The following is a 27,886-nucleotide window of genomic DNA, read 5'->3' as shown; positions in this document are numbered from 1 at the left end:
TGTGATGTACGTTCTATCATCCTGATTGTCCCTAGTCTGGCCCCAGTTCTCCTAGTGGTGTCCCGTCTTGCCCCCAGAGTGCCCTGTGCTGGTGTTGCCCCTGCCTACCCTGGTCTGTCTCATCCCCTAGTGGTGTTCGGTCACTGCGCCCTTGTCCCGCAGCTGTGCCCATCTGGTGTCTTGTCCTGCCCTCTTCCACTGTGTCTCCCATCTTAGTGTACGTATAGCCTGCTGTCTTCCCCGCTGTCCCATCTGCTCCCTCACATGCCCTGTAAAAAGTGTCCTTCAGTCCTGCGATCCTGTAGTGGAAAATTACCACCAAGCATGATGTCTGATGGTTACTAAGGAAGTTAGGCTGCAAAATAAGGTTGCTATGCTCGAAGAAACAGATGCAAAAGACTGGGGAGGGGGTTTTAGACTTTACCCATGTTAAGCTAGACAAGAGATGAATTTTTATTCCATATATGGTAAATATAAGATGCTTGTGCTAGACGAAAAGCTTGTCCTGAGCATAGAATGTGCAAAAGCAGACATGGGTCTTCCGGTTGTGGTTGCAGAGAAAGGTCATTTGTCTGTCAATATAAAATGAAAGCAGCTGCGTCTGCTTTTTGGAGAACTTCTCAGAACTGTCTGTGGAGAGTCTCCCCGAGCTCGCATAGAAAGATATCTCAATAAATGAAACCAAGCTAAACCATTGGACTCATCTGTTCCTTCCTACCTCCAAATTTCCATAACAGACTTGGGGGCTTGTCCGGGATTCGGTTGCACGGGGACCGCCAGGACCTTCAGAAGGACGCGAGTCCTAGAAGGACGACGAGGTACCCGTCTGGAGTCGAGGACAGAGAATTTTAGCCTGACCCATCGCAGTTCCTGAGGCCTGCGGTCCCCCGTCACTCCGACCGGACTAAAAGGTAGGACAAATTTTGTGGAATAGAAAATTGTTGCGGTATCTTTCTAAAGATTCGACTGGGAGAGTCGCAAAATAACCAGTTTCGACTGGGAGAGTCGTAAAATATCCAGGTTCGACTGGGAGAGTCGTAAAATAACCAGTTTCGACTGGGAGAGTCGTAAAATAACCAGTTTCGACTGGGAGAGTCATAAAATATCCAGGTTCGACTGGGAGAGTCGTAAAATAACCAGTTTCGACTGGGAGAGTCGTAAAATATCCAGGTTCGACTGGGAGAGTCGTAAAATATCCAGGTTCGACTGAGAGAGTCGTAAAATATCTGTATCACGTGCGGTGAGATGTGAAATGTGTTTTGTCTGCAGACTAGATAAAATAAGATTGTATGAATGTAACGTGCACGGTATGAATGTGTAAGGCTTGTGGTTTGGATGAGTGTGCCGAGAGTGAAATTATAAACCTGACAAGTCAAGAATGTCAAATAAAAGAGCTCATAAATATTAAACAAAATTAAGCAGAAATTAAGGTGTAAAAGGTTCCGCAAACATATAGTTTAACGGAGAGGCTGAGACAAAGACCTCCGTGTACTGTAGATTATCCCCACGACTGCTTTGTCCCTATTATCAGAACTGCACCCCGAATTGAGATTTATGTTACTGGGATGTGAATTTGGCATACATAAATTATACAAAAATAACTGTTTTGTGATGTCTTTTGTAAAAGTCTGCATTGTTGCAATGAAGAACTTGCTTTGCAAAATAACACAGGCATAGAAGTTTTCTACTGTGTGACGATTTTAATATATATATATTCTTTCCCTGCAAAGATAACAAGTTTACCTTCTTTTCTTTTTTTTTTCTTTATGTAAAGAAGACTGGCTTGTCTAACATATTCTGTGCATGTTTGTTAAGTAACCTATCTTTAAAAAAAAAAAAAAAAAACTACTGAAAGTCTGGTGCGACAAAATGGGAAATAACAGTAGCAAGTCAAATTGGGCTCCTGATCCGGCTTATGATCCGGAAGGTGAAACAGCATTTGAAAGGGACATGCGTAAACATGATAAGGGAAATAAGGGTTTACTACGGGGTAAAACATGTAGGGAAGCAGTAGAGGAAAGAACTGGAAAGGACTTTTCGGAGATGTGTGAAATGTGGGCGAACTGGACAGGTGGCAAGTGGCCAAGAGATGGGTCTTTCGACCCTGCGAAAATAAGGATGGTAAGAAGAAAGATAAAGAAGCGAGAAGGCTGTTGTGGATGTTGTAGAAGTAGTGAAGGTGAAGAGGAATGTTTGGAAATGTGGGAAAATGTGGCAAGACAGATCGAAATAGAGGCTGAGAGACGCAAGAATGAGGGAATCATGAAAAAAATAGGTGAGGAAAAAGCAAAGGCAGTCCAAGCACAACAAAGTTTGAATATGTTGTTAAAAGAGAAAGAAGATAGAGGCAAAAAAAAGAAAGCGGAAGACAGCTGCATCTACCCACCCCTCCCTTCAGCGCCGCCAGCTCCCCCTGCTCAGGAAATCCTGCCACCTCCAGCGAGACAGGATCCGCCCCCTGCATACTCACCAGCGCAAGCCGCAAGAGCTGCAGATTCGGCAGAAGATGAAGAAGACACTCCTCCCCGAAGGAGTGAGCGTATTCAACAACGCATGCAACAGCCTCTGAATGAAGAGCAAAGGGCACCTGTTGGAGTGCCAAGACAGTTCCCCTTGGTGGAAATGCCAAACCCCAGAGATGACGGGATGGTACAGATGCAGAGGAACTGGGATCTAAGTGAACTGAAGGAGGTGGTCAACAGTCTGCCAGACCCAAACCAAGTGGGAGGGGCCCGTTTCTGGGATGAAGTCCTTGCATTGGATGGAATTTACCAACCCAGTGGAAGGGAATGGGAACAAGTTCTCCGGAGGAAGCTGAAAGGTGACTGGGCCGCAGTGAACGCTGATTTTGGAGGAAATGCCATGAACACTCGGGCTAATCCATTCACTGCAGACATGGCAGCACTGGGAACCAGAATTAAGGAAAAATATAAGAAGACTCCAGACTGGAACAAAATCCAAAAGGAAAAACAAGGATCTGGAGAAACCGTCTCCCAGTGGGAAGCACGCTTGGATGGGCTAATGAAAGACCACTCTGGGATCGACAATGACGAAGCAAGTAGGAACGCCATGAAGACGCTCTTTGTGGCGGGCCTCCGACCCAAGGTCCAGCAGATGGTGAAAACCACATGCCTGGGATGGAGTCAGGTAGAGTGGCAAGAACTAAGACGTCACGCTATACATGCAGAAGAGGTAACCCAGGACCAGAAAGAGAGGCAGGCCTCGACTCTGCAACTGGCCCAGCTCCAGTTAGCCCAAGCCCAGCTCCAATACCACCGGGGTGGACCTAACAACAGAAGGGGCCGAACCCCGAGAGAAAGAGGCGGCTTTTGCAGTCGAGACCGGAGACAGTTCCACCGCACCCAACCCCGGGGTGATGACCAAGAGGGATGTTTCCTCTGTGGAAAACAAGATCATTGGAGAAAGGATTGTCCCCAGAATAATGGTCAACAGTGGCCGCCTCCATAGAGGGGAGGAAGAGGAGGAAGCCGTCAGGGGCCCCCACCCCAGTGGGGTACAGATGGCCCGCAATGAAGAGGCGAGGGGACTGAGGGACCAGGAAACGGCCAGTTCCTGTCCCTTACAGAGACATCAAGGGAGGACCCCACGATAACCCTCGAGATTGACGATCATGCTGTTGTCTTCTTAGTGGACACAGGAGCTACCAAGTCCACAGTGAAAGACACAGACCTCCCTGGAGTCCCTAAGTCTGGAAATCATGTGACAGTTGTGGGGTCCTCTGGCCTACCCCACACCTTCTTAGAGACTGTTCCGTTATCCATTGCCACATGGTCCGGTCCTGTCCATCACGCCTTCCTGTTGAATAACCACTGTCCAGTTAACCTTTTGGGCAGAGACCTACTGTGTAAACTGCAATGCAAAATTGATTTGGACGAGAGGGGAGTCCACCTGACCTCTCCCCCACTTGGATTGTATGTCTCCCAAGAAAGTAAGCCATGCTACGCCGCATGGGTCCTCACTGATCACACCATTGGTCGAGAAAAGGTGCCACACTCACTTGAACAACCCCCTATCCTCCATTGCACGGCTCTCTATAGTTCACACTGCGACCATGAGATAAGGGAATGGATGATGTTTTTCCTGGAAGAACAGAAACCCCCTGAGACCGTGTTAATGAAGTTTCTGTATGTAAGCGCGTCCATGGCCGGCATGTCTGTCCAGCTCAACCAAGATCAAAGTACATGGATCTTCGATCATCATATGCCCCATGTGTCACTGGGAAAAACTGACGCCCACCAATGGAAAGACCTAGGCCCATGGATCAAAGACTGCGAAGACAGACAAGACTGGATTCCAGTCGAGGATGGCCGAAGTATTACTACTGATGGAACCATTGAAAGACATACCATCTCCCTCACAGTAGATGTCAGGAGAGAAGCGTTCCTCTCTGAAGAACATCGCCAGACCACGAACCTACCAGCCCCACCAACTGAACCTGAGTGGCTGTCTGAGATACCAGAAACCCTATGGGCAAGTGGCAAGAATGACTTTGGGAGAATCTGCACCACGGCACCACTGCAAGTCCAGCCAAAGTCCAACCACAGACCAGTAAAAGCTCAGTACCCACTCTCACCTGAGGCAGAGAAGGGTATCACCATGGTGCACCAAGAACTGGTACAAAAGGGGGCTCTGAAGGAAATTCCCTACTCCCCCATTAATTCTCCGATCCTGCCTGTGAGGAAGGCAGATGGATCCTGGCGGTTTGTACAGGACCTGAGGGGGGTGAATGACGCCATACATCCCCGTGCACCTATTGTTCCTAACCCAGTAACTATCCTATCATCCATACCACCTCAGGCTCAGTGGTTTTCTGTTATTGATCTAGCAAATGCATTTTTCTCTGTCCCTGTTCACCCAGACTCGCAGTACTGGTTCGCGCACACCTTTAGAGGCAAGCGTTATACGTGGACAGTGATGCCCCAGGGGTACACTGAGTCACCTAGCGTTTATGTTCAAGAATTAGGAAAGAACTTAGAGGGGTTCAAGCCCCCGGGCGGGAGCACCCTAATTCAATATGTAGATGACCTGCTGTTGTGTTCCACCACTAGGCAGAGTTGTGAGCAAGATACCAAAGCGCTGTTGCTGTTTCTAGCCCAAAATGGCCATAAAGCCTCAAAGGCAAAACTGCAGTTAGTCAAACAGGAGGTTCAATATCTCGGACATGTCCTCAATCACCTAGGCAGACGCCTAGGTCTAAAACGGGTAGAAGGGATTCGCAAGGCCCCCATCCCAGATACTAAAAGGCAATTGATGAAATGGATGGGAATGGTCGGCTACTGCCATCCCTGGATACAGGATTTTGCTGAAAGATCCCAACCTTTACTAGACCTTATGCATGGGGGACAAGGACTTAGACCTAATGACAGACTGGACTGGACGACTAAGGCTGAGACGGCGTTCTCTGACCTTAAACAAGCGCTATGCGATGCGCCCGCTTTAGGAGTACCAAATTTTTCCAAGCCATGTCAATTGTATGTGGATGAACGGCATGGTTTCATGACCGCCGTCCTTGGCCAGATTCATGGTGACAGGTTGCGCCCCATTGCGTATTATTCTAAACGTCTGGACACGGTGGCCAGCTCTCTGCCAGCCTGCCTCAGAGCTGTGGCAGCCACTGCGGAGGCAGTCCTCATGTCTGCAGATTTAGTCCAAATGCATCCCCTTGTGGTGCACACCTCGCATGCTGTGCATGCCCTAATAACGCAGGCTAAAACATCTCACCTTACCACTTCGCGTCTGATTCACTACCAAAACATCCTGCTTACTCTCTCCAATGTGACCCTCCAAAGGTGTTCCACAATAAACCCGGCCACACTTCTTCCCACTGAAATGGAAGGTTCCCCTCATGACTGTGTTGAGGTTGCTCAATCCCTCGCTAAGCCTAGATCAGACCTGGGTGAAGACCCATTGCCCAATTCTGAGTTCATTTTTGTGGATGGGTGCTCCCTTAGGCTCCCTGATGGGAGCCCTTCTACCTCTTACGCTGTGGTTGCGTCAGAGGGCCAATTGCTGTCTGGAGGTAAGTTACGGTCCACCTGGTCAGCACAGGCTGCAGAGCTGTTCGCCCTAGCCCAGGCCTGCCGCCAGTTCGCAGGTGAGGATGTCACGATATTCACAGATTCCAGGTATGCATTCGGGGTATGCCATGACCATGGAGCCCTCTGGAAACAGAGGGGCTTCCTCACCAGCACAGGTAAACCAATACAGCACCATGAGTTAGTCCGAGACCTCCTTTCTGCCATCCAACTGCCTCATTCCATTGCTGTGGTTAAGTGTAAGGCTCACACGGGGTGCTCTGACCCGGTCAGCATTGGTAACTCCTGGGCCGATTGGTGGGCTAAGAGTGCAGCCCTACACACTGATGCCCCAGTGGCGCTCATGCCTTCACGGGTATTACATGACACTCACACCCTCCTTGATGTCCAGTCGGGTGTGACAGAGGGGGAACTGGGTAAGTGGAAGAAAGATGGTGTGAAAGGGCCAGATGGGCTACGGAGACAGAGGGAGACGCAGTTACCATTCATTCCAAAATCGGCATATCCGGGCCTGGCTCGAATGACACATGGATTAGACCATGCTTCAAAAACGGCTATGGTACAAATGCTGGCCAAAAGGTGGGCTGCACCAGGTTTTTCTGCCTATGCCCAAGAATTCGTAAAGAGATGCTACCTGTGTGCCCAACACAATGTTGGAAGGCCAGTATCTGTTACACAATCAGTAACGAAACCTTCAGAAGGTCCGTTTCGGCATTTACAAATGGACTTCATTGAGCTCACCCCATGTAGGGGATACAAGTACTGTCTAGTGATCATAGATCTATTCTCCAGGTGGCCGGAAGTTTTTCCATGTCGCAGAGCAGATGCCCTGTCAGTTGCAAAGAACCTCCTTCGGGAGATACTACCTAGGTGGGGAGTACCAGGAAAATTAACTACGGATAATGGCTCCCATTTTGCAAATCAAGTCATTCGTCACCTAGGTCAGTGGCTGGGGATTGATCTAAAGCACTACTGTGCTTACCAGTGCAGAGTGGTGGAATAATGGAAAGAGCAAACCAGACGATTAAAGTAAAATTGGCAAAACTGTGTGCTGAAACTGTACTTGACTGGGTGACCGCTTTACCTCTTGTTCTCACGGCCATGAGGGGACGAACACATAGTGGAACGGGGTTAGCCCCATTTGAGGTGCTCACCGGGAGACCAATGCCGCTCCCATACCCGGGAGGCACGCTCACGTTAGAAACTGTTGATGGCGATTTACTACCCTATGTGTCTAGTTTACAGATTTCCTTGAAGAGGATCCATAGCCAGATCAGGGCTGCTCAGGTCGGACCAGAGCCAAATTAGCCAGAGACCATAGGACCAGGAGAGTGGATCCTGATCAAGGACCTGCGCCGGAAGCATTGGCATCAACCGAGGTGGCGGGGACCATACCAAGTCCTTCTCTCTACACCTAACGCCGTGAAGGTTGACGGTATCTCCTCCTGGGTCCATCAGTCGCACTGCAAGAGATCTTTAGTCCTCCTGAAAGACTATGATTTGGAGACGTAGATTGGGGTATTGGGCCTCAGCTATAAGCATTATTATTGGTTGTGTAATTTTGTGTTCTATCATTGCTTATGTAGGGTATATGTATGATCATGTGAATCTAAAGGAAAGCAGAGATGATAAAAAGGGTGTAGGGACAAAAACGTATCATATGCCTCAACTGAATTCGTATTGGCAATTTGCAAATTTCTCGGTGATGCAACAAAACATTTCTGGCCATTGTTTGGTATGCACTTTGATTCCTCACTCAGTGGAACAGCCGTTTCCCCTACGGACGGCTCCGGGTACTGTGTCAGGCGTGGTGGCACTGATATTTGCGCCTACCCAGAACATCACGCGCCCAGGAAAATCAGGAAAACTAGACATGACAGTATCGCCTGGGGTTACTCGGTTTGTCCTGTGCGCCAATTTCACGAGAGGATGGACAAAGTCCTCTGTGCCACTACCCTCAGTGCTCGCCTCACAGTGTAAAAATATAATTTCACGTCATGTCCCCAATAGCGGGATGCCGTTTGATAGTTTCCAGGGGGAAGATTCCCGAATTAACATGTCACTTTTCTATAATCAGGATATAACTAACCACTCCGCATTGAATGTTACCCAATTCCGGCTGGATATCACTCTTCACCAGCGCGTAAACCCTTGGATATATGCCACACTCCCAGAAGGTAGGGTGTGGCCAAATTGGCTGACCACAAAGGGTCAAGATTGGTATTGGGAGTGTGGGAGCTCCATCTACCTATGGTTACCATCTAATTGGGTAGGTGTTTGTGGTCTTGTGCAATTACAAGCCGCAGTCCATATGGTGTTCACAGGAAACACTGGCCCCCTCCATGTCCGGACGAAGCGTTTTCTTAAGGCCATAGATAATAATGACTTTCCCCCACCTGAGCATCAGCTCTATACAAAGCTTCAAAAGTTTGGAATGAGCCTGTTTCCCCAGTACGGCATGACACAGGTTTGGAACCAATTAGAGACCACTCATTACCAATTGGCCAAGTTCGTTAATGCCTCCATTGTTGCATTCACTGCAGTGAAAGAGGAACTCACGGCTGTCCGTTTAATGACCACCCAAAATAGATTAGCCCTAGAAATACTGCTAGCCAAGGAAGGAGGAGTTTGCGCTATGGTGGGAGACCATTGCTGCACGTACATTCCCCCAAATGACGAGGACAACGGCAATTTGTCACAGGCCATCGCCAAAATGCATGAGGTCGCCCATGCGCTGTACAGTCAGGAGTCTCATGATAATGGCATATGGCCATGGCCCCTGAATGTGTTTCAGGCATGGTTTGGGAAGTGGACCTTGATTATCCTCTCTGCTCTCCCTATTGTTTTATTGCTTGTCTGTGTGTGCTTATTTGTTCCATGCTGTATACCATGTTGTTCTACTATGGCTCAATTTCATCAACGGGCGTCACATCATCAGATGGTACAGCTTATGCAGGACGTTCCACCGCAGAGGAAGAAGCAACAGACAGCACGTTCTGCTGCCTCCCATGCCCAGCTGGAATGGACTGCTCCTGGGAACCCTTACTCCTTGGACGAGGACGACGTCAGTGTGTGATACAAGAATGATTTTGTATCAAAGGGGGGAATGTAGTGGAAAATTACCACCAAGCATGATGTCCGATGGTTACTAAGGAGGTTAGGCTGCAAAATAAGGTTGCTATGCTCGAAGAAACAGATGCAAGAGACTGGGGAGGGGGTTTTAGACTTTACCCATGTTAAGCTAGACAAGAGATGAATTTTTATTCCATATATGGTAAATATAAGATGCTTGTGCTAGACGAAAAGCTTGTCCTGAGCATAGAATGTGCAAAAGCAGACATGGGTCTTCCGGTTGTGGTTGCAGAGAAAGGTCATTTGTCTGTCAATATAAAATGAAAGCAGCTGCGTCTGCTTTTTGGAGAACTTCTCAGAACTGTCTGTGGAGAGTCTCCCCGAGCTCGCATAGAAAGATATCTCAATAAATGAAACCAAGCTAAACCATTGGACTCATCTGTTCCTTCCTACCTCCAAATTTCCATAACAATCCTCAGTCCAGTCATTGATGTTGCTGCCTGCATGTGCTCCCCAGTGTGTCCTGTGTCTAGTGTTCTTGCCTGATCCTCCCTACCCTGTTTGGACCCCTTGTGGTCTGTTTCCTTTGCCCTTCCTGTAGTGTAGTTTTCTTTAATAAAGCCCCTTTTGGTTTTCCTCCATGCCTGTCTTCGCCTCTGTCCTTGCCCTCGACGTGACACCATTACAGTGTGACCAGGTAAATGCTGCTAGCTGGACACCACACTACTGTAAATGCTGCTGATGGCTTACCTCAGTTTATCATTATTCCCTTCATCTTGAAAGAGAACAGCAGCAAAATGTGGGAAAATGATTAAAAAGTAAAGAACTAAATAAATTATATGTATGAAAGCTAACTGGCGGACACTGTCCTGGGTGATGGAGACAGACCAACTACAGTTCCATCATTCTCAGGTTTTATTGTCACACATGTTTAGAGGAACAGTGTGAAATCTACAGTTCAGGGCAGGAGACATGCGTGGGGTGGACAAGAGGACAAGCAAGACAAACTGGTGCAATAAAAGATAATAGTGGAACATAAGAACAATTTAACAATAAATAAGTAATAATTAGGATGTAATTGGGTTAAAGATGTGTAACAGATCACAGTATAGTGAGTAATATTGATAAAGTTCAGAACTGGAGACTGCAGTAAAGTGCAATGGGGACAGATACAGGTATAGTGACGTGGTGACCTGGGGGAGGAAACTGTCTCTGAATGGGTGGGGATGTATTGCTTTCCAGCGGGCAGGAGTGTGAAGAGGGTGTGAGCAGGATGGCTGGTATCCCAGAGGATGGGTTTGGCCCTCTTCTGGCACTGAGAGAGGTAGATGGCAATGATCAATGGCGATGATCTTCGAAGCTTTTTGGACTTTGTAGTTTGAGGTTCTGAGCAGTTAGGATACCCAACTACACTGTAGTCCTGATGCTCTCCGTGGTACAGTGGTAGAAGCCCAGCAAGGTTTTGGATCCCAATCCAAAGCTCTTTAGCTTCCAGAGGACGAACAGCCTCTGCTGTACTTTTCTGTGGATGCAGCAATTGTTAAGAGACCAGAAGAAGGAGTCGATGATCTGGTTTCATATGGAACTTAGGTTTTCCCAAGCAGTAAAGGAGAGTTAAGGCCTCTGTTGATGTTCAGGAAGACGTTATGGTCATGGCATCACGCCTTCAGGTCCCTCCTGTAGGCAGCTCCTGTCTGGCACTGGGACCTACTTGGCTCATGTCTCCTAAGTAGACATTGTTTTAAATGGCTGTTTTGGTTTCAGTACAAAGGAGACCATCCCTCTGGATTGTACCAAAGTCTACTCTGCAGTACGTCACTTTTTAAAACCCTCCCTTTAACCCATATATCATAGAAAAACTGACATTAATACCAGTGGCTATAGGTATATTTGGTGCTTTCAGATGTCTGTGAATTCTTTTAATGTTTTCCCGGTGTCTGTAGAAATCGCTGAAGTGCTTCATGTCATACCTTTCAATGTGAATGAACCGAGTCATTATGCGTTGGTGAGAGCTGGCTAGGTATATGTTATACTCCGCTAGGCCCACTTTTCTTCATAACTGTCATTCAGCAATATTCATCTCTTTCCTTATATTTAATGCCTCTGCTGTGCTGGGAGTCAGCTTCCATTGGGATCCATGCTCTGGATCAATATTCCATTAACCTGAACTGTTCAACAGACTGCAGACCACATTCTGCAATTTCATCTGCTGTCTGACCACTCACAGGAAGTATAAAAGACAACCACACCCTCAGAATGGATTCATATGTGGCCTTCCCAGTATGCACCTCTGTCAGCAGGTCAATGACAGATCTAAACCAAATTTGCCTGAGCTAAGGAGCCCCTGCATCTCTGGACAGACCTAATCCATCTCTGGTCCAGTTGACACCCATAGGCACTGCTCAGGCTGAAGTTCACAGCCGCAGGCAGAATCCATTGTGCGTGTGTAACCACTTAAAGTTAATTCAGGGTCGCGATAGCAGTTTACTACCAATTCCAGATTTATTAGAAGAAACAAATAGATTCTGGACTGAAATACATCTTCTTTCACACTATAAAAGGTAACAACAAAACCAAAAAAATAATAATAATAAAATAACACTCGAAATAGCACTTATTTTACCTGTAAAGCAATATGCTTGGATACAATTACAGACAAATGCAAAGGTTTAAATTGCAATTTGGAATTTGCACATATGTAAAATAAACATTGGTAGACATGAAAACAAATGAGTCATTCACCTCAGTTAAGCTTGTAAAGAGCAGTTAGTGACCTGCCCGGAGAATAGAGAATGTAAAAAAAAATATATAATTCCGCTCAAGAATTGTCCTTCAACAAAAAAAAAAATTGTGCAGGAAGCTGGCCAGCAAAAAAAAAAATTATAACTGTGAGTTGCAGATTACCTCATATGAAATGGGAAGAAGCGGGAGGGAAATGTATGTTTTGCCTTGGAATGGTCCAAGAACCCCACTGACAATGGCCAAGAGAATCCTCTTCTTTTGCTAGCAGGAAAATATAGTGTCACTGAAAATGCGACAGGCGAGGAGCAGAGCACGCAGACAGAGCGCACACACACTGCCTCTGGTGCAGGTATATATATATACGAAAAGCCCACGAATTCCCCACTCACATATTAAGAAAACGACACAGAAACACACACATACAGACTAAAGGATCTGACATTAAGTCTTGAAGTCATGTTACAGTTTTTTCCAATTGCTAAAGCACAATTTTGACAACAAGGCTCATTTTTGCAAATCATTTAGCACAATTCACAAAACACCTCACCCAAAGAGCAAAACACCTCACATATTCTGCAAAATGAAGCTCTTCAGTCAAAACTATATAAACACTTATGAAAACCAAACTTTTGCCCCAAATAGTAAACATTTCTTTCCCATGCCTAAATTTTTCCTCCAACCAACCAAACACCAATATGTAAAATCCAAAACACTTTTATCTCTTTAGGGACTGTCTGAACTGCAAATGCTGAGAATTGGACACAGAGACATATGTGCAGAAATAAATTAGGTTCAAACAAATAATTTATTTAGCTACAATTTGCAACAGAAAAACCAACAAAATCCATATTACTGTACAATTCAACAAATTCTAAACCTTTGAAAACAGAATGAGAAACGTGCAAGTGAAAAAACAAATGAACAACGAAACAAGATTTATGCAGCGTCATGTCTTCTCAGTGGATCTGGCCACAGCACCTCATCCACTTCACATGCGACATCTTCCCTTGCTAGACAGCGAGGAAAGAAGCGTCGGGAGTGTCTTATCCATCCCTGGATGGCTCCTATGTCAACTTCCTCACATGCCTCCTCCATTGCTTGTAGAAGCCCCTCACGCACATGGGGTTGATGATCATAGACCTTCCAACGCCATGCTGAAAAGAACTCTTCTATTGGGTTCAGAAATGGAGAATAAGGGGGAAGGTAAAGCACTATAAAATGTGGGTTGTTGGCAAACCAATTTTGCACCATGGCTGCACGATGAAAAGCCACATTGTCCCACACTACAACATATCTGTGCTGTTGCCCTTCATCATCTGTGTGGTTTGCCTGTTCTACGATGTCTCTCAATCTGTCCAGAAATGTCAGGATCAACCCTGTGTTGTATGGACCAAGAATGGCATGGTGGTGTAGAACTCCATGTCCTGTGATAGCAGCACACATTGTGATGTTTCCCCCACGTACACCAGGAACATTCACAATAGCTCTGTGACCTATTAGGTTTCTTCCCCTTCTTCTGGTTCTGGGAAGGTTGAAGCCAGCCTCATCAATAAAAATGAACTCATGTGGGATCACATTTGAATCCATTTCCAGCACTGTCTGAAAACAAAAAAAAGATTACATAAGCAGTGGTTTAGGTTTATGTTTAGTACTGGAGAAATGCAGCATTATATGTAGTGTCCTGTAGTCTAATAGTTACCTGCACATAATTGTGCCTCAGTTCTTTGACTCTTTCGGAGTTCCTCTCAAAAGGCACCCGGTATATCTGTTTCATTCGTACCTGGTGTCGCTGGAGAACACGAGCGAGGGTAGACAAGGCAACTTGCCTAATGTTGCCAAAAACTGTGTCGTCCCTCACGATGTGGCTTTGAATTTCCCTAAGTCTTATGGCATTATTGGGCAAAACCATGTTTATGATCTCTACCTCCTGTGCCTCTGTGAACATCCGACCTCTTCCACCACGTCCTACTTGTCTCTCAGTCCTTAGAGAAGACAACAATGTATATATTGGTATGCAGCTTCTCTTGCTTATAATGAAGATTATGCAGTAGTATTGTACAAGTAAAGAACACATACACATATACTGTAAATATAGAATGCAGTATTAGCCTACTCTATATACAATATACATAGATACTTTGAATTGCTGTATATATACAGAGTGGGTGTTACAGATCATACCTGTTCTCAAGTCAAAATGTACGGATGACAGAAGCAACAGTAAATCGACTCAGGTTGGGTTGGACTCTCTGTCCAGCCTCTCTCATTGTCAATCCATGATTTATAACATGGTTGACTAATGTTGCCCGAATTTCATTGGAGAGTGCTTGTCTTCTTTGTCTTTATCCTCTTTCACCTCTCTGTGCACCCCTACCCCTACCCCTACCCCTACCCCTACCTCTACCTCTACCTCTTCCTCCACCTCTTACGTGTCCTCTACCTCTAACGTCTCTTCCTCTCCCTCCGGCTTCCATTGTTCTTTAGTGTTGGTAAATCTGTGGAGTTTTATAGTTCTCACATTCTGATTGCTGAGTTAACTAATAAGCAGTCAGGTGTTTGACCAGGTGACATTTGTTTTAGCCTAATGGGCACATGAGTGTGGCTTTCTGATTGGGTGTGTTTGGAAATGGCTAAAAGTGTCTTGGTGTGAGATTCCTGTGTTTTCTGTAGGAAAATGTGTGCACTCTAATGCAAAAGAAGTCAAGTTAATTGCTTATTGTGTTCAAAGGTGTGATTTGTGTTTTGAATATAGCAAATGTGAGGAGAGATTTTGCTCTCTGAGTGTCAGTTTCTGCAGTTGAGCTTTACATTAGATTTTAGTGTGTTAGCAATTGGAAAAAACTGTAAATGACCACACTGCTAGTATGCAGGGAATTCACTTAGACTCTCCGAATGCTTGTTGGGACGTCCAGCCACCTCTGCTGTTTAGGTCCCTGTATGAGAAAATCCCCAGGTGATGCTTTAACCCTGACAAGGTTATTCAATATCTTTGTTCACATTGACATGTTACTGGTTCATGTGGCATCACTGAGATTGTATGAAATGTACTAGACATAGCTGAACACTGTCAGCTAACAGAGCTGACTTTCACAGCACCTGTGTCTGTCACGCCCGCATTGGACCAACCACACCTGTGCCAAGCCGCACCGGCACGGTCCCGCCTACACCGATCATCATCCCCGGGGTTCTAACCCACTGCAGTTCATTTCACATGACTGGCACTTAGTGTTTATACAGCGCAGTTACTCCACTAGCCCACTGTGAAGTACTGAGGTACTGAGTATCTGCACTGTACCCAGAGTTCCTTATCATATCCATTACTGTGTTGTGTGTGACCCATGTTTTCTGTTCCTTGGACCTACGATTCTTGCCTGTTTGTTTCTCAGGATTTGGTCGCCTCACTGATCACGTTCCCATTAACGACCTTTTGTACCTGCGTTTTGTCTCCTGGATCCTGTTCTGGCTTGTGTCTGTTTCATTAAAGCAGCCATCTCTGCACTTGGATCCTCTCCCTGTAATCATTACAGTGTCATTTTCATTTTCAGAAATTTTAATATCTTATGATGTCTTGGTCCAAGGTCCACAGTCCACTGATCCAGAGGGAGATACACTTGGATATAAACCAGAGACGCCGTAGAAGGACAGAGTTCCTGCCCTGTGATTCAGGTACACGCTATAGTGACCACAGTCCCGCTCCTATCAACCTCCCAGTAGCAGTGCCCAGTCAGACCCTCTGTACACAACATTTGGGGGAGTCAAACCTCTCCTGGTGATCAGGATATGACTGTGTCTTTCTCTTCCATGTCACCACTCTGTTCCCCTCAGACAGATGGAGGTTTCTGTTTGCTGTGTTGGGGTCCAGTGTGAGCCGACAGGAATCTGATGGAGGAGAAGATCAGAAGGTGATGGTTTGGTCTCATTCACTCCTCATATTAAACAAGAGTGTTTACTTTTTGGTATGTATTAAAGCTTTGCATTTACACAAGAATATATAAATAAATGTATGTTTAGCCGTTCATGTGTAGAAGGTCATATTCACACAAGGATGCCTCAGAGAACAACATGATAAGCAAAATAATATTAAACATCAGCAGGCACATTGCAAACAGATTCAAAAGCTCCTGACATAAATAGGTCATGTTAATGTGAAAGGCCAGGAGGCAGAGGGAGAGAGAAAGAGAAGCTCCCCTAGCAGAAGAAAACGAAACACAATAAAACACACTCCACCTCATACAGGGAGAGAGAAGTGTGTGTGTGAACAGACTCACAGTGTAAGAATTCTGCTCTGGTCCTGGGCACTAATACTGGTAGGATGGTGTCTTGGGTAACTGGAAGGAGACAGAGAGAAACAGGGATGTGAGTAAAAGGAATTTACTTGTGGGAGATGGACTTCACTCACTGTGGAGACAACATCAGCAGGGTATTATGATTATGAGGGACAATAACAGGAATTTTAACACTCCGCTAATCATTCTGAGTAAAACCATACAAAGTTCAAGGTTTCTGGATTGCATAATTTCTAAGAAACATGATTCCTGTGATCTGTGTTTTTCAGCCTGTAGAATGTGAAGCTCTTTCAAAGGTCTTCAAAAAGAATTATCGTTATTGGAATGAGAAACTGTCTTGGTCACACCAACGTGAGGCTGACTGTACTGCATACTCTCTCTGCATGGTCTATATTAACATGAACAGACTGGATAGAGGTTCAGCAACTGACAGACTGGTGTAAGTCCAACAATCTGTCTCTAAATGTGGATAAAAAGAATGAGACAGTTGTTGACTTCAGACAGGCCCATGCTGTCCACCCCCTGCTGCACATTATTGCACTGTTTACTATATTTATCTTTAATATTATATTTTACTCCTACACAACACTCTGCTGCTCCATAATTGGCCATTTGAAACATTCCATCTGTCTTTACATCTACATTGTGTGTCAGTGATGTTAATGTGTCCCTCACTCCTGCACTTGTCCTGTCTATGCACTTTATGTATATATGTACCTCGCACTGCAATCCAAGAAACGTTATTTCACATCACTGTATGCAGTGTGCTGTATATGGTTAGAGTGACAATAAAATCCCACTTGACGGCAAACATTAACTTAATTTTTATGAGTACAACAGATACTGACATAGTTTTCCCCCAAACATACATTTCCCTCCCGCTTCTTCCCATATAATCCTACAATTTTATGATGTAGATAGAAACTGGGTAGAATGCAGAAAAGTAGGAGTTACACTGAGAATTAATCTCTTTGTCCATTTAGACTTTTGTTAGTCTTTTGTTTGCTTTTTCTGCAGATGAAGCAGATCTACAGCAAAAAGCTGATGGGATTTGCAGCTATAAGGTGGTATCAGTTGTAACATGCAGGCATGTGCAGCTACAGACAGACTGTGTCAGGTTTAGACAGAACATAATTGCAGATTTGATTGTGTCAGGAAGGACAGTCAGGAGACCAGGTTCACAGTGATTATTAATTTGCCACCAGAAAGTTAAAATATCGAATCTAGGCTGAAAGCAAAGGGGCAGCTTCAGCCAAGCCCAGGAACAGAGAGATAAAACACTGGAAAGGTGCCCAGCAGTTGGTGTCTGGCTGCTCTGCTCTGGACGTGCTGCTGGGGGACAGAGGAGGAGGTGTCTGTGAGCCGCCCTGCCAGCCTGTGCTGTATGAGGCCCGGGACAGCGGGAGTCTCTGTGGGTAAATGAAAGTGAAAGTATTTTAGAGCTGGAGTTTCCATTTTGTCAAGAAACACGGATAAGATTCTGGAATAATATAAAGACATTTCATATTTCAAGGTAAGATTATATTTAACAGATACAATCAATAATAAAATAAGCATGTATTACACACTTATATCCAATGACGGCGCCGGTGATTTAATGTTGCAGGTGCTATGGGATTTCTCCATCTTTCTGTGCACAGTGGGCTTGTTTTTCGGCTTGATTTCTTCATCTTACTTTGACTGTGGACTTATTTTGGGCTTGTCTTCAGGGTTGAGGTTGCTTGTTTGTCTCATCAGACTTGACAACAAATTTCTCAAACAAATTTCTCGGCAGGTACGGGCGTTCAAGCCTATATTTTGACTACATAGCTACGTGCCCAACTATAAAATGTATACCTATCAGCTATGTAGGATAATTAAATAAATTCTAACTTGTAGCCCCCTGTGTATTTTGGACAAAAAAGTACAATTTGGGTAGGCCTATAAAAACAGCGAACTTCAACCCTAAAGCCCAAAATATTCTGTTTTTTCTCCCAGCAAACAACATATTAAAATATTATACATATTATGTTAAAACATAGATTTGTTCAGCAGAGCATCAGTGACCTAAAACCAAAATGACACTTGTTTGCTGTTCACACAGTGTACATCATGATTTACTTTGTGCTAATTTCCCCTTGTCTGTCTGTGGGTGCTTTCATACTGAAGTTCTGCAACATGGTTCCTGGTTCAGGTTCCCAGACTGTCTCTACCAGGGACTTTTGTAGCTCGTGGCCACTTTCATGTGCCACTTTCACACCACACAATAGGAACTGGGACCTTCGTGCTAAATAAGCATGGGAGATGCAAAAAAAGCTAAGCTAAGCTTTATAATTTCATACAAAACTACACCAACACCACAAAACATTGGAGAATGAATAATATTCATGGCAACTGTACAGGCCATATGAGATGTTCAGCTTCATTTTCACGTTCATCAAACCACTCTGTCACCAGTCTTTCCTGATACATGGCACCAACTTCAGGGTACAATGTTTGACCCATGGGGTGAACATGGTCCTCCAGAATGGTTTAGTTGTCCTTGGCAGTGACACACACACATCTAGAACAAGTCCTGGGCTTATGGAATGCCATGGTATTTCAGTTCAGACCATCACTGATCCTGGACGTCCCTTTCAGACAGCATCCTCTAGCGTCCACAATTACTCCTGTTGGATATGGTCCGTCCTTCGTGGTGGCATGCCAACATTGCCCTGGATACCGTGGTTCTTAGTACAGTGAGACGCACACTAACAATTTGCCCTCTTTTGAATTTAATATGTCTAATAGTATAAAATGTCTGAAGTTATGTTGTGTGGAGTGAAGCATTTCATGTAGAGCTTTGCTACTGCTCTGCTAATTCAACCTTCACACTCTGCTCTTACTGATAGAATGTGCAATCAGTGAAGTTTGGCCAACAGGCTGTGCATATATTGGCATGAAAATTCAAACACTACATTGGGCAATGTTTCAGTTTCATTGTCCAACCCCTGTATGTATCTGTTTATGCTTGGTATTCACAAAGGCCCCATCAGGAGTCATCTGGCCCAAGCCATAATGGACCCATGTACAGAAATATTGTGTATATCTGCATTTTAGGTACTTTCTGACCGCATGAATTGTTTCCAAGAACCAGGATTTTTTCAGGAACCAGGAACTGTCATGTTCCCATCACAGGATCTCTGTCCAATTGTAGTTCCTCAGTGGTAATTCTGGAACCTTTTTTTAGTCTCTACTCCAGACTAGATGCTTCTCATTTGAACATGAACAACTGGGGTGAGCCTTATACCTATAAATTTGCTGATTGGTTGTCCACAAGCACCAATGAAAACATGGGAGTGTGGGGAAAGGAGAAAGTAGTGAAGCAAAAATTGAGCAGATGGAATAGTTCCTGTATCTCGATTACATCGAATGCAGTAATGAATACCTTATTGTTTGCATCTCCGTATTTTTGCATTGGAAAGTTTGATCAGTAACAGGTTTTACTTTTATGTAATATCACCGGTGCTGGCTCCGAAACTCGCCAGCCCTTCGTAGCGGAATAGTGTAAAATTGTTTTTTTATTCTGTGGAAATTGAAGGATTGATCTGCTTTCTAGATTTAATAATGAATTATAAATATATCAAGGGTCATAAAAATAAAATATAAATAAAAGTCTGTGTCCCACAGACATTTTTTTTATTGTGTGGTCGATACCCCAGAAAACTAACAAATAATAAAAAACAAATAAACTAATTGTTCATCCTGCATTGTGTCAGACTCAACAGAACACCAGAGGCGGAACCCAGAATGCGGGAGATAATGGTTTTATTAATAAACCGAAAGCTGGCAAGTCCGAAGGGCAAGACGAGAGGCATAGTCAGGGACGTAGCGAATAGGTCGAAAGCCGAGGGGGTCAATCCTACACAGGCACACCGGACAGGGGGACAGGGGGACAGGCAGGACAGGAGGCAGGATGACAAGAGGTCCGGGACAGGCAGGCGACAAAGACAGGGCAGGCAGGGCATGCGGGGCAGGAGAGAGAGACAGGAGACAATAGACCGCTCAGCAAGGCACATTAAGACAGTGGCAACAATACTTCGTAAGGAATGCTGGTCAGGACCGCCCTTTTAAAACTGAGGGGCTGTCCCTCTCCGTGTTGCTTCCGCTGTGGAGCGTGGTCCCAGGCCCCGATGTGACACATTGTGTTGGGCTGGCGATGTAGTTAGGTGTCAAAGCAACATTAGCTGCAGGACCCCTATTGTTTTTCACTCATTATTTTATATGAAATTATGTGAGAAGTTAAACCAATTTAGTTAAACCTATTTAGCATAAAGGTCACAGTTCTTGTTGTGTGGTGACAAAGTGACACATGGAAGTGACCAGGAACTACAAAAGTACTCAGTCAAGACAGTCCATGAAATTGGAACTAGGAATTAGATTTCTGACCTTCAATGGTAAAACACCTAATGTTTGTTCCATTTTTATAAGGACAAAATATTCTGTAATTCAAAATAATAATAAAGGGAAAAATATATTGCTCAAGAATCATGAGAGAAAACTGCAATCTCGATTCTAAGTGAAGCCAAAAAAAGCATGTAACATTAGCTAAATAACAACAAATCTAAATGCCGAAAAGGTACGTACAGTGCATACAGGCATACAGCTGCAGACACCCATGGTTGCGGTAATTCCATCCATCCATTTCCTATAACCACTGGTCCTATGCAGGGTTGCGGGAGTCCAGAATATATCCTGGAAGCTATGGGAGCAAAAGGGAAAATAACCCAGGATGGGGCACCAACTCATCACGGAATTCTCGTAATTATTCAAATATAAGATAATGACCTATGTCACAAAATCCCTGGAATTCAGCCCTCAATTACTTTAGTAAGTGTAATACTACATACAGTATGAAACGTGTCAGAGTGACAGAATGGAGACCTCATGTGTAAATTCAGTGTAAAGTGTTGAGTACTAGCAAGCCCGTCTCTGGGGGGGCAGGATAACCCAACTTATTCAGGGCCCCAGCTGAGGCCAACATAAACCAAGTATTACAGACCATAGTGCTGAAACTGCTTGGTCATTGTGATGTAGATGTAACTATAATGAAGAATAATAACTAACCAATTGCTGTCAATCTACAGTGTGACTTTTCTAGACTAGCCAGTGCAAAACAGTAGCGTGGCCATGCAGGTTACATTAGCCTGAGCTATGTGATCATATGTCCAAGACAGGATTTACATTAAGTGTATTTCCAGTGTATTTTTAACAAAACTCATGTATCAGCACAAACCTCAGTTTTGGGTTCACAGTTTGGTGCAATTTCGGTGGAGCAATTTCATTTTCACAGAAGCCCCAGCAGGAGTCATCTGGTCTGGATTGACACAAAAATGGGGGGAGCTGCTTCTGAAATTAGCCGCCCTGTGGAGTGTAAAACAAAGAGAACTGAGAGGTAAGACAGAAACTGTGTCTGACTGAACTGCTTTTCAAACCGACATAAAAAAATCTTCCCAGCATTTTTGAAAGAGATTAATCAGTTTTAACTTAATAAATTTCCTTGAGAGTTCAGTGATTCGGGTATGTAGGGTAGATGATTCATGCTTATCATTCATTAAATGTAGTTTCCTTTAAAAATCTGCATTTAAATGTATTCCCTGGACATTATCCTCTGCTGCCACCTAGAGCTGCTGCATCAATTTTTCAAGACATCTTTGGGGCACAAGATGATTTTCTGAAAATTCTAAGATTATAATTTATATTTTTATAAAAAGATTTCCAGTACAGTAGGAGTCTGATAGGTGCTCAGTAAAACTTATTATGGGGAACTCTGGGAAATTTATTGTGGGGAATCTCATTTGAGGTTAATTTTATGGTGTTCCCACTTATGGAATACAGTGTTGTCATTCCTACAGCATCTAGGTTTGCATTTCCCAGCAGAAGTGACAATATTTTCCAAAAATACATATTCTCAAAAATATGGCATTGAGTATTTTTTTTTTATTTAATGAATTGTAAATAGCAGTGATCATAGGAGTAATACCTGAATAAGACAGGAACACTGTCAGGGTCGTGTTGTGAAGAACATTGTGATTTATGGTAAATGATTGTTACAGTCCACTAGCTGCATGTCTCTTTGGGTCTATAGTCAAGCCATAATATAAAAGCAGAAAGGGTTCCTAGCTAGGGCTGGCTCAGTGTGGAACATGTTAATGTGTGTAGATGAATAAAATGACCTCGGCATCTTCTTTCTCCTCCTTTTTCTTCCACAGTCAGACAGTTCTTTTATACTAGAGGCAACAAACAGATCATCCATCCTATCAAAAATGGTCATAAATAATTAAGTAGAGCATAAACAAACAAATACATAAGCAAATAGTTCAACAAACAGGAATTAAAAGCAACAACAGCCCAGTCTAGCAACTGAGGTTGTAATAATGATACTAAACCTTTCATACTGAAATCTTATTTTTAGGTGAGACTATTTCATATTAAAGTTAACTGTAAGCAAGCCTGATTGCATCATGAGCATCATCATATTAACAGATAGTTAAACAACTGAAGATTTAATGTGACCTTGTCCACATTGTATGGATTATATTTATATAATGAGGATCTTTCCTCTCACTGTCCACAGTGTCCTGATGGAGAGAGCAGGCTCACCTGTACCCAGCTGTGTTTCCATGAAGAGTGACATGTCAATGAGCCACCCAATCAAGTTTGGAGAGGGACCTTTTCCTACAAATCAAAGGTAAATGTGCATTTATGATGTAGATATAGATGTAGATTCTTTATTTGTCACATTTAGTTATAGCTGCTACAACATACAGTGAAATGCTTTTTCTGGCAAAAAGTACCCTGGCTGTGCTATACATACAAAGGAAAGTACTAACATCACAGAAAGATAAAGTGCATATAGTATATATAATACACATAGGTATACATAACATAACATTGCACTGTGAAAGTATAAATATAAAGTATAAATTGCACCGTGAAGATATAAATCTTGCTATAAAGTGCAGATATGCAAATATTTTATAAGTTATGGAACTGGATAGTAGTAGAATGTGTGTATCGTCCGTTATGTGCTGTGGTTGAGGAGTCTCATTGCTTGTGGGTAAAAACTCCTCCTAAACCATTCAGTTCTTGACTTCAGGCTGCAGAGGCGTTTCCCTGACCTCAGTGGCCTGAACAGTTTGTGGGCGGGATGGCTGGAGTCCCTAGTGATCCTGGTGGCCCAGGATCTGCACCTTTCGGCATAGATGTCCTGCAGGGCTGGTAGAGAGGTTCTCATGGTGTGTTCCGCTGTGCACATTACCCTCTGCAGAGCTGGTAGAGAGGTTCTCATGGTGTGTTCCGCTGTGCACATTACCCTCTGCAGAGCTGGTAGAGAGGTTCTCATGGTGCGTTCCGCTGTGCACACTACCCTCTGCAGGGCTGGTAGAGAGGTTCTCATGGTGCGTTCCGCTGTGCACACTACCCTCTGCAGGGCTGGTAGAGAGGTTCTCATGGTGCGTTCCGCTGTGCACACTACCCTCTGCAGGGCTGGTAGAGAGGTTCTCATGGTGCGTTCCGCTGTGCACACTACCCTCTGCAGGGCTGGTAGAGAGGTTCTCATGGTGCGTTCCGCTGTGCACACTACCCTCTGCAGGGCTGGTAGAGAGGTTCTCATGGTGCGTTCCGCTGTGCACACTACCCTCTGCAGGGCTGGTAGAGAGGTTCTCATGGTGCGTTCCGCTGTGCACACTACCCTCTGCAGGGCTGGTAGAGAGGTTCTCATGGTGCGTTCCGCTGTGCACACTACCCTCTGCAGGGCTGGTAGAGAGGTTCTCATGGTGCGTTCCGCTGTGCACACTACCCTCAGCAGGGCTTTCTGCTGCTGTACAGTGCAGTTCCAATACCACATTATTAAAATACCTCTGTAGCTTCTTTCTTCTCCTTTTTCTGCCATAAACAGCCAGTTCTTCCATAATAGAGGAAAGCAATAAATCATCTCTCCTATCGAAAATGGTCATAAATAGTGAAGAAGTAGAGTGCAAGCAAACAAATTAATAAATAAACAAATTAATCAATAAACAAGAAAAAACAAGAATAGCCAAGTCTAGTGAAGGAGGCTGTAACAATGATACTAAACTTTTAATATCTGTATCTTAACTTTAAGTGAGACAATTTATTTCACATTAAAACTAACTGTTAACAAGCCTGTTTGCATCAAGACCTTCATGGGATATAAAAGTACATGAAGACAGAGCAGAAGGCTAAACAGCTGAAGATTTAATTGTGACCATGTCCACAGTATATAGATTATATTTATATAATGAGGATTTTTCCTCTCACTGTCCAGTGTCCTGATGGAGAGAGCAGGCTCACCTGTACCCAGCTGTGTTTCCATGAAGAGTGACAGGTCAATGGACCGACCAATCTACTTCAGAGAGGGACCTTTTCCTACAGATCAAAGGTATGTATACATTTAAACAAACACAAGACACCCCCTGCAGATACCCTTCTGTCACACATCACTCCTGCCACTCTTCCCCACCCACTCCACCCTGCCTGTATCCTCTTCTTCATTTTTTTATTTCACTCCCCATTACTTTGGACAGTTGACCCCAAGTATCTAATCTCATCCACCTTCACTGCTCCTACTCCTGGCCACCACACCATTCCTCCACCTTCCCTCTGATTTACACACATGTGCTCCATCTTGCTCCTACTGACTTTCATTCCCCTTCCCTCCACCTCTCCAGGCTCGTCTCAATCTGTTCCCTCCTCTCACTACAGATCACAATGTCATCTGTGAACATCATAGTCCATGGGGTCTCCTGTCTGATTGCATTCCTCAGCCTGTCTATCACCATTACAAACAAGACAGGACTAAGAGCCAATCCTTGATGCAATCCCACCTCCACCTTGAACCAGTCCATCATTCCTACTACACACCTCTCTGTTGTCACCCTGTCCTCATACAAATCCTGCACCAGCCTCACATTAACGGTGCATGTAAATAATTAATTACTATATCCTGTTAAGTCATCAGACAAAGGACCTTTGTCTTTCCATAAAATGCCTATTTTAGTGGCGGCACAGAGGGAAGTGCTGTCCATTGTTTAATATTATTATTACTCTGTATTCGTTCATTTATTCGTGAATATAGCAAACTTTTACGTTGTAATTTTTGTACAACTATTACGTAACTTTTTGGTGAGCAATGGCTAACAAAATGATATAAAGTACAGTGTATTACCTGATACAGTATTTTCTATAAAATAGCATTATCACCAACAAGCGCTGCTACACAGCAAATGCGAGGCTGACACTGAAGCGTTACCTTCTGTTTCCGCTCAGAGAAGTGCCGTGTAACTAATTTCCTGGTGTGTACAATTTATATTAGGTCAGCATTCACGGTTCGACTTCTGATATTCAGATCGAGTTCTAGGTCAAACTGGTTTGTTCGACTTTCAAGAAATTCAAATTCTAGTGAGTTCGAGAACCAAGGTACCACTGTACTGAACAATGGTGCTCTTACACGGAACGTTTTGAGTATTTTATCGAAGCGAATGGTATTGAGGACACTAAAATCGTGCCGACATTCCTAAGCATAATCATTCAATCTGCTATGCTGTCTGATTCACCCAGATAAGCCCGGGACCAAGCGTTACTGGGATATTGTAGCCACCCTGACAGTGCACTTTTCTCCTAAGTCCCTTGTAATTGCAGAGCACTTCCGTTTCCATAAGAGGAATCAGGAGGAAGGGGAAACCGTGACCATGTTTGTGGCAGCTCTAAAAAGGCTGACGGAGCACTGCGAATTCAACGAGGTGCTAAACGACATGATCAGAGACAGGCTTGTCTGCGGGCTGAGGAGTGAAGCCATCCAAAAACGCCTGCTAACTGAGGGGGCGTTGTCCTTGGAAAAAGCCATTGATATTAGCGTGTCCATGGAGTTAGCTGCTAAGGAGGCTCATCAGCTAAGCACAACTGGGACATTACACAAAATCTCCACTGAAGCAAAGAGTTCACAGAACAAATGCTACAGATGTGACAAAACAGGGCATAATGCAGCAGAGTGCTGGAGTAAGGACGTTGAGTGCAGAAGGTATAAAAAAAAGGTCACCTGGAACGAGCTTGTAAAAGCAAAAGAGTGGACAATAAATTAAAACACTACAACAAAACAAAATACCACAAAAAAAGGGACAATCAGTCTATAATGTGCAAACAGACGAGACCCAAACAGGACATAGCAGCTCATCGGATGAGACAACCGTGTATGTACTGTCCATTACGGGAGGCGCTGTGGGGTACTGGGTCACCCCGTTATTAGACGGGAAAGTGGTGCATATGGAAATTGACACAGGTGCAGCAGTTTCCATAGTTCCTGAGACTGTTTATAAACAAACGCTACGTCATCTGCCATTGCAGCAGTCCAAGCTCATCCTGAAAACCTATACTGGCGAACCGGTACCGACCAAAGGAGTCCTGGAGGTCACTGTACAGATAAATGGGCAGACTGCGAAGCTGCCATTATGTGGTGGAAGGGAATTTTCCATCGCTGCTGGGGCGGTCATGGCTGGAGAAAATTGCCCTGGACTGGCCATGAATCCATAGGCTGGGCAAAAAGGACTCGCATGTCTCAAGGGTACTGTGCAAACATGAGGAGCTGTTTAAAGAGGAACTAGGTAATATAAGGACATTAACCCCTGGGAGTCTGAAGGTGTTTTGGAGCCCTGAAGAGATTCTGACATGTCCTGACATTTGTGTATTTTTCAGTTACTTATAAACATATAAATGTCTAAAGTCTGATAACACTGTATTCAGCAGAAACTGGGCTACAATAATATATGAGCAGCATGTATGTAAAAGTCTTTATATTGGAGAAAAAAACAGCTATGCGTGATTATTGAAAACAACAAAAAAATAAGTCACTGAAATTAGACCACAAAACACATTCATGACATTTGTGTACCAGACTTTTGTGACCTGGATCTTGTAGTGTACAGGTTTTACTTCAAAATGATGTGACAATCATCTCACTCACTCATTTACAGAAAACAATACATTCATTTAAATTTTCTAAGACACTTTTTGTTTAGAAAGGCCATATGCGAGGAGGTGGGAATGATCATGAATAATGCTATAGTTCACACCAGAGAAGACAAAGACCTGCATAATGAGCTGTATAATTACCCCTTTCAGTCAGGTATGGGACAGAGGAAAGTGCTACAAGAAAATAATTTGAGGACAGAAACATATTTCTTTGTTTGTGGTTTATTTAGCATGCGTGTCCCGATGTGAGGTGCTGGTGAAGGCAAGGGTGATGCAGACACATTCCTAAAAACAAACAAATAAAAAAATGTTAGCCTAAAAAAACACCCGAAATGTTTGTGCTAAATAACATTACCGATAGCAGTGTTATAGGCTAACCAAAACGGAGCCAAATATATATTAGCAACCATAATCTAAAGCTCTCCAAAACAAGTTGAAATACATTAGAACATTTACAAACATCTGTAAACTCCATAAGGAAATAAGCCACCAGGAAATAACATGTTTGCTACATGAGGCAGCATGTTAGCAGAGTTATCTACATGCTACACTAAACTATGTAAATGGCATTGAAAGCTAGCTGAAGTGAGGAAAATATTTACTAATATTAGTTTAATATTATCAGAATAAGAGTTATATAAGACTTAATAACTTACCCATTGTCATTGCAGCTTTCTGTCTGTGTGTTTTTAAGCCGGTGTCCGGGGGCGTGGCCTTGTACGTATA

General features: G+C 44.0%; 1 protein-coding gene and 1 long non-coding RNA gene across 2 annotated transcripts in view; both read left to right on the top strand.

The window, feature by feature from the left end:
- Window positions 1-407: 407 nt before the first annotated feature.
- LOC140588899 (uncharacterized) lies at window positions 408-9,554 on the top strand. Its single transcript, XR_011990146.1, has 2 exons — window positions 408-911; window positions 7,295-9,554. It is a non-coding gene; the product is annotated as an uncharacterized lncRNA (long non-coding RNA).
- Window positions 9,555-17,499: 7,945 nt separating this feature from the next.
- The window catches only part of LOC111842472 (protein NLRC3-like), a 391,304-nt gene continuing 380,917 nt past the window's right edge, over window positions 17,500-27,886 (top strand). Inside the window, exons 1-4 of the mRNA XM_072711521.1 lie at window positions 17,500-17,669; window positions 21,468-21,569; window positions 22,752-22,865; window positions 24,462-24,575. Coding sequence (XP_072567622.1) covers window positions 21,508-21,569; window positions 22,752-22,865; window positions 24,462-24,575 — 290 coding nt within the window. The 5' untranslated portion in view covers window positions 17,500-17,669; window positions 21,468-21,507. The remainder of the gene's footprint in view (window positions 17,670-21,467; window positions 21,570-22,751; window positions 22,866-24,461; window positions 24,576-27,886) is intronic.

This window comes from Paramormyrops kingsleyae, chromosome 4, assembly GCF_048594095.1.
Source record: "Paramormyrops kingsleyae isolate MSU_618 chromosome 4, PKINGS_0.4, whole genome shotgun sequence".
NCBI lineage: Eukaryota > Metazoa > Chordata > Actinopteri > Osteoglossiformes > Mormyridae > Paramormyrops > Paramormyrops kingsleyae.
This window is presented reverse-complemented; position numbering and strand designations above follow the sequence as displayed.